At 37.0% G+C, this 12,326-nt stretch overlaps 1 protein-coding gene across 5 annotated transcripts in view; it reads right to left on the reverse strand.

Moving 5' to 3' along the window:
* Positions 1-12,326, reverse strand: part of SEMA5A (semaphorin 5A) — a 350,500-nt gene that overhangs the window by 95,182 nt on the left and 242,992 nt on the right. For all 5 annotated transcript variants that reach the window (XM_027789946.2, XM_055799844.1, XM_027789947.2 and 2 more), the window contains exon 13: positions 1,374-1,491. In XM_027789946.2, coding sequence (XP_027645747.1) covers positions 1,374-1,491 — 118 coding nt within the window. The remainder of the gene's footprint in view (positions 1-1,373; positions 1,492-12,326) is intronic.

The raw sequence follows: 12,326 nt of genomic DNA on the forward strand, positions 1-12,326 counted from the left end.
GCTTTGCTTTGGGCTTACTCTGGCCATGAATCAAATGCCTAGTAATAGCTGGAGCACATTTTTGGTTTGATTTCATCTGAAAGAAATGTCACTTGTGTGCTTTAAGACTGTTTTGTGATGTGAACCAAAGAATAGCAGATGGGAAAAACCAGAGCATTTACCCCAAAGTTGCTCCTGATTTGAGCTAAAATGCTAATGCAGATTAATCAAATGCAAGCCTTTTTTTTTTTTATTAGGCCACTATGTGAGAGCATGGATGCAAAGGACAAGACACAAGGATTCTTTAAAAAAATTATTATTTAATGTCAAACACAGACAGTCAGAACACAGGAGCTAGTTCTCAAGGACCTTAGAATCAGCATAATGATTTGTATCTATGAAATTACTGCAACACATGTAGAGATCATAAGTGAAAGCTGGAAGAACTGTATACTAATTTAGCACATCTCTAGTTTACTAAACAAAGCCCAGCTTAGAAAGGAGTATCAGTAAGATGTTAAAAGGAGCTTGTTAAACACACAGAGAATAGGATATGGATGTTGTATGAGCATATAAGTTTGTAGATGCATGTGCTCCAGTGGCGAGTGGGGGCAAGTTCAAGAAGCCCTTTTTAGTGATGAAAGCAAAATTGAGTTGGAAAGACTCCCTTTTCATGGGCAGGACAAGACAAAGCAGCATGAGCCTCCAAAGGAAAGAGCTTAGTAGCACAAGGAAGACCCTTTTTAACCCTCTTTTTGTGCTCTCTGAGGGAGAAGAATCAATATTAAAAGAACACTGGACCGCATTAAAAAGGAGAAATATAAACCAACTTTGTTGTTTGGGTTTTTTATATTACATTTCTTCAATACTATTTTTAATGAGAAGCGTTAAGCCAATGTAAATATTAACATTAAGTTTATTATAATTATCACTCTGGTCATTTATGTGTGTGAGACTTATACAATTCAACCTTCATATTCATGGCCTTTGAAAGTTTTTTTATAAAAGTTATATGGCCTTTTATATTAGCAATAATAATCTTAAAAGAAAAGATTATACCATTAGTGATTACATTTTTCCAAAGTACAAAACAGAGAAACATCCTGCAGAGAAAAACATGTCAATATTTCTAATCTTAGTGCTTTCAAGGTGGGAACACAGACATTACAGGTAAAAAACTATGCTTTAAAGTACTATAAATAATTTGACCTTATTATATAAGTAGCTTGATGAGAAATAGAAACTAAATATCCTGTTAAAATCTGGTGGGAAGGCCTGAGGAAAATGGCATTAAATACAGTCTTCTGAGGTTGAAAAAACTGTGCCAGCTTATTTTCATGAAATTCACATGGAATCAGAAGGTTTAAGAGGTAGATGAATATATTTGGACTTACTGGACACACAGTAATGCTTTGCTCCCATTGACTCATGCTCAGACTTTCTTCCAGCGTCGTGCATTTCTTCATCACCATGTCCCAGCCACAATAAGGGTCTTGGGATCCAATGCATGCACTGTGAATGAAAACCAATCAGAGAACATGAACATTTCTCTTCATCTGTACTGGCCAAAGATCTCTGAATAGCTATGTGGCATCTATTTATGTTTCATAGGCCTAAAACAGGTAGCAAAAGTGATCTCTCTTGTGGTATGGCACAGACAAAATGACAAAATAGAAGAAGAATGAATTTGAATGCCTACACAAAGCTAGGATTTCTTTTCAGTGCATAGCTGAATTTCTTCTGGCTGCATGCATGGTATGTCATCAAGACCAACTAGTGTACTTAATCATGAATTATAGTAATTCATACAAAGCATATGTTGTCTGCTCCAAGTAAAGCTTTTAGGAGTTACAGTTCTTAGTCTTTTCTATCAGTTTTGGAATTATATTTGGAATAATCTTTGTCAGAAATCAGATGACAAAATCTACTCTTTGAAAATCAGTTATAAAACCCTCAGATTTATTTTCTGCACTGTTACAGAATCCATCAAAGTAAGTTCAAAGGGGTGCTGTTGGCTGCCATCACACTTGCTACTTATCGTATGCTTCCCTAGACATTCCCTCCTAGCAGCACGAGGAAGGTCGAAGAAGAGGATGATAGTCCAGCTTCCTACAGACTCTGAAAGATCCACTCCACAATACTATAAGTTCCTTTCTCTATTAAATGGCAGTTTTCTCTTGCTACTGGTAGGTAAAGCATTAACAGTCCATGTTTCATAGCTAAAGATACATTTAAAAGGATGTGGCTTTCCCATCACAGTGAAGCATAATATGATTGTTTTAACATTTGTAAAAATACCTGTAAATTACATATATAATTAATAAATACAAACATGTTATCTAGTTTATAAAAAATGCTAGACTGATCATTCTTGTTCAACACAAATCCATGGGCATTATCATTCTGTCTTTAATTGTCTATTCATCTCACATCTGTCCAGTGAAGGGCCACAAAGATGATTAAGAGACTGGAACATCTTTTCTATGAGGAGAGGTTGACACAGCTGGAACTGTTCAGCCTGGAGAAGAGAAGGCTCAGAGGGGGACTCATAAATGTGTACAAATACCTGGGAGGGTGTAAAGAAGGGGAAGCCAGGGTCTTTTCAGTGGTGCCCAGTGACAGGATCAGAGGCAATGGGCACAAACGGAAACACAGGAGGTTTCTTCTGAACATAAGGAAACATTTTTTTACTGTGAGGGTGACTAAGCACTAGCACAGGTTGACCAGAGAGGTTCTGGAGTCTCCTTCTTTGGAGATATTCAAAAGTCAACTGGATATTGTCCTGGGCAATGGGCTCTAGGTGAACCTGCTTGAGCAGGAGGCTGGACCAGATGACCTCCAGAGGCCCGTGTCAACCTCAACCCTTCTGTGATTCTCTCCTCCCAAATCCTGTATTTTATTCATATTTCTATTTATGTCAGGCATTCTCCATGTAGTACCAAGTTCAGACAAAATGCAGATCTACTAATTCCCTGCTATACTACTCCATAACACCATCACAGAAGATTCTTAGTGCCTATAAATTTCAAAGAATTTGTTTCTACAGTACACTTGGCAATGTGGATGGCCAGTACTATGTGAAAGGATAGTTCCCATTACAAAATGGGCACAGAGTAAGAGACATAATAGTCAAAACTGCCTAAATACTCCCAATTAGGCTACTAATTCAAAGATAAAACTTTTGGTTTAGGGGACTCAGTGTTGAAAAGAGAGTTCCCACTGATGGCTCTTGCAGCTGTAGGCACTTAGCATTTTTGTAACTCAGGCTGTATGTTTCCATTTAACTATCTAGAAGGTGAGGAAGAAAATTAATCCAAATTATGGACAGTTTTAAGGGTTTTGGTCTTCCAGTGTCTGCAAGCCAAGATGTTCAGCGTTCTCCCACAGAACATCTCCAATAAAGCACGTTTTATGAAAAAAGAATACAAAACAAAATGAAAGGCAACATTAGCTATGCTATTTCTCAAAGTAGAAGTGCTCACCTTTCCAAATTCCTTTATGTTAAGCTTTAATATTTTAAAATGCAGTTATTATGCTTTAGACACCTGTTATTAAAAAAGTGAGTACTTTACAACTATCCTTTCACTTAGAACCACACTCTCTCTTTCCTGGGAGTAAGGTGATCCTTCTACCACTCTGCTTTTAGACTCCATTTCCTCTTTTGCTTTTTTCCCCACATTATTTTCCACTCAGACAAATCAAAATGGCTTGCATCTTTCATTACAAGTCACTTAGAAGTTTTAAGTGGGGCACTTGAAGCGTATTTTGACCATTCTCACAGCTTCCTTGTATCAGAACAGATCCTAATTTCATGGAAGAAATAAAGTTAAAAATATGGTGAAAAGTTCTTGCACTGCTGGGACAAAGCATATTCAATCACCTTGTAGACAATAAACGTGGCCATTCCAGTAAGTGACCAGGTTTGGAGAGCATTGCAGCAAGATCAAAGGAGGTGAGTCTTTTCAGAATTTAGTTAAGAAGGTCCACTGAGCACATGAAAAATATTATTTTAAGATGTTAATAACTCAGCTAAATTCATGCAGATGACAAGAAGCTAAGTACAAAGAACTTCCTCCAAAAAGAAGAGGCATTAACTGTCTTCAGTATTTATTTACTTTTTTTACAGGACAATATATAAATTAATCCTGGACTCATATGAACAATTCAAAACAAAGCAACAGAAAATTTTGTCTGAGAAGTATTCCCCACATGAGGAATTGTAATTTTGCCTTTGCAGTCATTATTATACCTAAGTCTCATTTTGTAAAAGGTTTAATTTTTTTTTAAATTTTATATTCTGACAGAAAAATCATATCATGAAAGTGTAGTTCAGAATTATCACTCTCTTTCTGGCATTTCAGTTCACCATGCAAGATATATTTATGAAATGAGGCAGGACCTGGCTTAAATAGCTGCCCTGTTTTCAGGTATTGGCACAACAGTCCTTTTCTGTTCTCCCTGCCTCACATCTCAGAAGGATTTTTATTTATTTATTTTAGATCACTTGTTTAGACCACCAGTATATCTGAAAAGTGGATATATTTTCTTCTAAACGAAAAGGAGAGCAGTAATATGCAGTTAAATTTCTACCCATATTTGCTTAATTATGTCAGCTTTTAAAACCTTTTTCTTTCCTTTGAGGGATAATTTGATGTGTGAATAACAGCAGCAAATTATTTTGATTTGCTATGCTTAGATTAAAAAAAAAGCAAAAGAAACAGATAAAAAAATAAGTTTAAAGACAGAAAATGAGAATAGAATAAAGCTTGTATGAAAATAACAGGTTTTATAAATGTTAAATTTAAAGGGACTATTATTAAAACATGTGTCCTTACTGTCTTCCACCAATAGAAGTTTCATGTTGTTTTAACTCTTTTTTTAATGAACCTCCCTCCCAAGAGACAGCAGTAAGAGGAATTCAGTGTGTACATAAAATAACAGAAGAAATTGTGCAAAATAGCTGTCAGATTCATGTATGTAAGAGAAGTTGAAAATTAGCTACCACTGTACAGCTTTATCCCTTTCTCCTCCCAAACCTCTGTCTAAATTAAAGCCATTTTAGATGCTACTGTTCAAAAATTAGATAAATTTTAAAATTAGTATTAGGTCTTTCAGTTGACAGAGCTCTGTCAGATAATGACACTGGCAGTAGCAGAGCTGTGTATTAGCCATCTTGTCTCTGGAAGTTATCTTATATCTCAATTTCAACAGCGGTGAAAATGAATGTTTTGTCTGTCACTCCCAGTAGGCACCAGCCCATATCTCTAAGACTTCACGTGATTTGTCCCCACACTTCTAAAACTGGCAGTTTTGTGCAGATGGAAATTCAGGAATAAAAGTGAATTGATTCATTCTAAGACTTGTAATGTCACATACCCTGTTGAGTCAGCACTCTCTGCAAAAACACTCAACTGCTTTTGGCTTCTACTGGTTGATTCTAATTTTCCCCTGCATTGTCGTTTCACATTTTTTACCAGACGTGAATGATAGGTAGTTGAGTGTCTCTCCTGCAAAGCATTCATTTGGCTGTGGTGGTTCAGTATGTCTACTGACAGTCATGCAACACTTAAACAATGGATTTTGACTGACTAGTAACAGAACCGTAAGTCACCTCACTCTAAAACAAGCCAGCAATAGCAGGTCATTTTCTTCAGCTATTTTATAATTATCCCCAAGTAGGCTAGCAAAACTGCTCTACCTGAGTTACGTTTGAGATGACTAATTCAGACAGAAAATGAGTCAGAAACGAACATCATTCAGAGCAAAATATATTGCAAACCCCTTACAGTTTTAGACTAAAAAGAATTTGTTACGTGTGCTCCAAAGAAAAAAGAAAAAAAAACACCTTAAGATTAAAAGCTATATCCTCATACCATTGATTTCAAAGAGATTTTTAAATCTTCTTTGAGGGGAAGAATATATTCCCATATGAATATACATTAGAAGTGCTGATCAGGTATCCTCTTGAGCTGTAACATTTTGTTCAGAGAACAGACAAACATAAGAGGTGCATCTTTCAAGACTGTTCAATGAAACACTTTTCTGTCTTTACATATATACAGCATTTTGAAGAACACAGGATATTTCTGTCTCCTGACCCTTTCAATCGTTTCTACCGAGACAGCCAGGCCTACCTAGTTCCAATTACTGTCAACTGTGATCTGGACACTTTGTATGCCAGGAACTGAACTGGGGTCACCATCTTATTTCACAGAAGCCAGATTCTTCACTGCATATTTGAACAGAAAACTGAAGATAAAAGCCTGCCTCATGTTCGAAATGCATTGTCCCATCCATTTCTGAATGAATACATGAATCTGATACTAGACGTCCGTATAAAGGCACCTATCAGTGTTTTTTTTCCATTAGTACTGGTCTTGTAGATATATACATATATATAGGTGTGCAATGAAGAACAGGGATCTAAAGATATAGATGAACAATGCAGAACTTAAATGGTAGGCACACAATTTATAAAGTCCTAGGAGCTCAAACTAAGATGCCTGTCAAATATTTAGAATCCTGCTTAACCCTTGTGTACCATTAAGAAAAATCACACCCTTTAATCATCTCAGTCACCCAGTGTGGACTACTCCTCTTCCTTGAATTTCTGTAAGACAATCAAAATCCATCTGGGTATGATTCAATCCTGCAACATGCTCGGACAATACCAATCTTAAATCTACAAGCCCCTCCCTTCAAATTCTGAATCAGGAACTGATGTATAATTTGTTTAGTAAAGTTGTTTATATCGCACAATTCTATGAAAATTTATGCTTCCAAGTGGCTTTATTTGGAACAAATGTGAAAGACAACTTTCAGAGCACACTCGCTACAAAAGAATGCAGGCTTGCCACTCACTGTAAAGAAATAACTTCTGAGGTCCCCATCCATGTCAATCAGCCAAGACAGAGCCTCCAGCCCTCTCTCTGATTAGGAGGTAGGAGCCTGGAAATGCTGGGACCACCAGGTACAGCTAGGGCTTTCAAAGTCCTTTAATGGGCTGAAACTAGAGCCTGCAAATCTGTGGTTTGCAAATAGGCTCTGAAAATCTGAGCTACCCAAGTGGAAGGCAACCCAAGGTGTGCTAGGCCAGAACAGCAGTAACAGTGATTACCCAGGCTGGACACATTTGCTTCCGTATGGCATCCCCGTGTCTTTAAAAGACCTGTGCATCTTCAGAAGAGATAAATGTAAATAGGGTACACAACTGCAATATCCTTTTAGTTAGCTGTAGCCTAGGTTCTTCTGAACTTAAATGTTGAAGTTAACTTTATGTTAGAATATGAATTATTATAAAGATAGTAGGCCCAGATTTTGGATATACAACTTCACTCTTTAAAAGTGCTAACCAGATAGCAGGTATCCCAACATTTCAAGGGCACCATTACCTCTCATTCCAGAAGTAACTCCACTGGCCTGACAATGCATCATGAGGAGCAGATAACCTTTAAAGCCATTCAGTTTGTGGTCACATAGCTGGAGCATCTAAACTCCTGTCCTGGAATCCTACTCACAGTTCACACTGTTGCATTCAGAATAGGCTCTCTCTCCCCCATACATTCAAGTCCATAGTGGACTCCAAATATTCCTTTTCTGTAAAATTTCAAATAAATAAAAATGTCCACAAAAAAGATAACAGAATATTAAGATTGCTGCAAATATTTCTCATGAGAAAACAACTGGTGTGTAATGCAGAGTACTGTAAGCTGAGATGCATAGGACATGTGTTGGCCTGACTGAGTAGTAGTCCAATATGTGATATGTTAAATTATTGTAAAATAAAACACCTTTCAGATTTGCCTTTTTTTTTCCTGCCCCTTTTCTTTTTACCATCTATGCCTTTAACTCTTGTTTCCAGAGGATACGCTTGCCAAGTATCAAATGACTAGTGAAATGATCTCTTGGAAAATGGGTTGCTTTAAACATGTCAGGTGAATTTCAAGAAAAACTAAACAGTGACTACACTGAACTTAAAATTCCTCAAAGTTTTGGTATATTTTAATGCAAAGCAATGAATTACATCATGACATACGAAAGCCACATGCCTGTTTTAAATTTTTATTTCTTAGCTCACTTCTTTGTTTAAAATAATATCCTACTAATAAAATCTCAATTGTGAATATGTAGTCAAGTCCATCTGGTTTTCTTACAACTTTGCAAACTAAAAGACATTTTCCTTTTCCTCATAAGGCTACTTGAAGAAATACATTGGGAGCAGGCTACTCATTTATCAAAATTCCTTCTTGTTTGCCAGAAATGTGTGCTTATAATACAGTACATACATGCATAGGTCACACATGTTAAAGAGTTGTGACTAAATATTTCAGGTGCAGCAAAATGTAAATGCATAGTTTGTGTCTGATGCATTTTGTGAGCCAGATAGACAAAGATACTTTCTGCAAAAACTTTGGTCTTCACAGAGGAAGAAAGAAATACAAGCCAACCTCAGACCTGTAGAACTTGAATTGATTCCCTCCCCAGTACAGGACAAATATTCTACATCTTTTGACCAAGGAAAACTTTCAGCTATGTTTATTTCATAGTTCTGCTGACTTTATTAGTGTTTTCATAAGTTCACACTAACTGAAGATAATTTTGCAGTGTATCTAATAACTAAAAAAGACGCTTATAACCTAGTCTTGCAGTCAGGATTATGGTTTGTCCCAGTCTGTAAAATTTACGGGGATTCTGATTCTGGAATATTACTCTGGAATCACTAATTCAGATCAGTCTTCATGTGATTCCAGCATTCTAATGCAGCATTGTCTTTCTTCGATTTAAACTGGAATAAGGCTTGCATATTTTGAAATAAGGAAATCCACCTGGATATCCAAAAATAACTATTCTGGAATTATTATTTCAAAAGTAATTTCAAGTCCATGTGTTGGCAAACTTCTCTGGACACCTTAGCACCTCGTAATAGTTCAGACCACATTACTTATTAACTTCTATAATAATAGCATATAGGAAGAATTATTCTACTATGTAATGATAGCCAGTGTTTTATTTCCAGGAAAACAGGTTTTTACTGTGTGAGAGTACTTCTGAGGAAAAAAACATGTATAGGTAAAGGACAATAAAGGAATGCAACAGTGGCTGAAATATTTAATCTAATAATCTTGCTGGAATTCTAGGAATGAAATGAAGCATAACCAAATTTGCAATAATTGTTTTCTTCTGTCAGTTAATCCAGTACCCTTTCTAGTATTGTGCTGCTGCTACAGCTACCTTTTGAGTACAGATAGATTGCTTAGCTGATGGTTAACAAAGAAGCTAAAATAAAAATGATGGAGTGTATATAGAGAAAAGTTACAGTTATGGTAGAATAGCTATGATAATATTACTTAGCAAAACAATCTTGTGACCCAATAATATTTTAAGCATATGATATAAAACACAATACTCAAAAAATTCCAGAAGTGGTTGGGGATTTTTTGGGGTGGTTTTTTTTTTTTCTCCCCCCCCCCCCCCCCCCCCCCCCCCCCCCGCTAGAGAAGTCTCTATGTGTACAGCTTTTAGCAGATGGCACAACTTATTTACTTAGACATAATTTAATATTAAGATTACTTTTCAAACCTTCTAAGTGTGTGAAACCTAATTTTCATCATAAGTACCAATTCTTGACCCTTGCTTGGTAAGATTTTGCAGAACATTGGGTTGATACAATCTTCCATTGCCCCTCCTTTCAGAACTGATTCACAGAAAACTCCAGTACAAATTATAGTATTGACAAATTTGCTGCAGAGGAATCGCTGCCATCCAAGGTTGCTTTTGAAGGCTACAGCCACCAATAAAAGAAAGCTGACCAGTTCTTTGTTTCAGGGGAAGAGTTGTGACCCCTCTGCTACAGATATATTTCTTACTACAGATGCATAGAGCCTTCAAAGTAAACACCAGACACTGCAACTTTATAGACTTTAATGGTTATCTTCTCATGATAATCATTCTATTTATCTCACATCACAGTTCATAAGCAGGCATACAAGTCAGTTGTGCTCTATGCTTGGCCTACTCTGAAAAAGTATAGACAGCTGGAGAATTCACAGTGAAAATAGTAGCTCCAATGAATAATGTTGGTCTTTCCGTAAAATTTTGGTAAGTATGTGTGAATTACAATACCCAGGTGATAATATTAAGGAATTTCCCCAAGGAGAGAGGAACTAAGTTAACTTCCCTGCTGCTTTCTCCTGGAGCACAAAGACAACAGGGCTTTTTGGAGAACTATTTGTAATAACTCACATGTCCCAAACTATTTTTTTCCTAGCTGATTGCTGAAAACAGCAGGGTTATGACAGGATGTTCAAAACTATTCAGCCATTGGCAGAAGTCTGTGGGAGACTCTCCCATAACTTGAAAACTGTCAATCCAAGTAACTGGCCCAGGCAACTCATAAACAATGAAAACATCGTGGCATAATGGTAAGCGCCTAGTAACCCGAAATGCAGATGTGACAACAGGCCCTGCCTGTGGTATGGTCTGCTGTCATAGTAATTAGTGCACCAAACTGCACCTAGAACATCCAAACAAAAAATATTTCGAATTTATCTTCCAAGTGTAAAATAATATTTTCAAGGACCTTTGTTAACAGTGTTTGTGGGAGTGGAGCTGTGAGCTGGTAGGGAACAGGAATGTCCTGAATCAGAGAAATGTCCTTCAGAGGCAACACTGTGGTCACAGAGGACCTTTAACTTGAGGAACAAATTTACAAGGAAATACGAATTAGTTAGATCTGTACAGCATATCAGAGTGACAATTCAGAAAACATAACAAACTACAAATAAAAGCAATAACCACATGCTTTAGAGGCTAGTACATGAAGATAAAACAAGGAGTAATGAAATAAAAAGAAAAAATAGGCAATCTCAAGAAAATTATCTTGACATTGAGATATTAGCTTGCGGAACAGTCTGCCCAACAGAGGGACTGAAGTTGCATTGTCTGAAAGCTTTACAATAAACCTAAATAAAAAGATTAGAAAAGATTAGACGGTGAGCACTCTGCCATTGACACAAAGACGGAGCAGATGAGCTAGCATATCTTCAGTCTTGTGGCTTTTTTAAGGTTGTTATTCATACACAAGCATTCTCTATTTCTCAATAACGATGTGAAGTAGATATTAAAGACTACACATGCCCTTGATCTCGGGAAGAAAGTCTAGTTATTATTGATGGAAGTTCAGAATATGGCCTTGGTGCAGTCCTAAGTAAGATAGATGTGAATAGATAAAATCAAAATACTCCAAAAAACACCCCACCATGCCCCAACGCATTACTTTAGATAAGGTTTACTTTTTACTCATTGCTATGGGATAGAAGTAATAGTTGACAACATATAACAATAATGAGAGTATTAAAGCACCCAGCAATGCAGTGACCAAGTTTTGGATGTTTCATTACCTAGTGAAATTTATAGCCCCAAGTAAGGTACCTACATTCTTCTCCACATGTAGAGAATAAAATATGCTTGAAATCCAGCATTCCTGCATAAGCCAGGAAAAAACAAGTCAAGCCAAAAGTAAGTGACAGGTGAGAGAAAGATTATGTCTGCATTTTCCAAACGACCTGAGTGCGTAATGATAGACGACAAGGACATGCCTTATTTCATATAGATCACATCTGTAAATCCTCTCCTTTCTCACACAACAGAGCTAGAATTGCTGGTGAACTCTTTAGCCAAGATGAAAGCATGGATGGCAAGCCTTTTGGTGCAATGGATATTTAATTATTACAAGGAAAGTCATACAACTACAAAAGATATGACTTAGAAAAACCCATGAGGAATAATTTTATCTCCTTTTAAGTAAGTCGTTCCAGTGGAAGATGAGACTTCACATACCTCTGGGCAGAGGAATAAATTATCATTTGAGCAGGATTTGAGTCATTTAACTACTGTTCTACTCAGTACAATGGGAACAGCACCAACTTTTTTTTTCTAAGAAAAGAAAGCTCTTTAAAAACTAGTCAATTAGACCGCACTGCTCAAACAGGGAAAGGAATGCCTAGCCTGAAACCATTCATGGGGTCTATGATTTAAGACAGCAGTCTCACCCTGCAAGAGCAGAAGCATGTTTGGGCCCTGCAGCTGGGATAGCACTGGTGCCTCGGAAATTGTCCTGACAGAAGCACAGGTACCCACCTTGTGGGACATCCACACAGGCACCAGCTAAGCAGGTGCTCTGGAAGTCTCATCTCTGTATTTTGTAGTTTACACCTCACTAATACTATAATTAGGCTCCAGCCTTGAAATGCCTGAAGTGGAGTAGAGGTTCAATGTAAATATAGGACACCCATATTACTGAGTTTTCTGTGTTTGTTTGCTATCATGGGTACACAGACCCTAAGAAA

Source organism: Falco peregrinus, chromosome 3 (assembly GCF_023634155.1).
Source record: "Falco peregrinus isolate bFalPer1 chromosome 3, bFalPer1.pri, whole genome shotgun sequence".
Classification (NCBI taxonomy): Eukaryota; Metazoa; Chordata; class Aves; order Falconiformes; family Falconidae; genus Falco; species Falco peregrinus.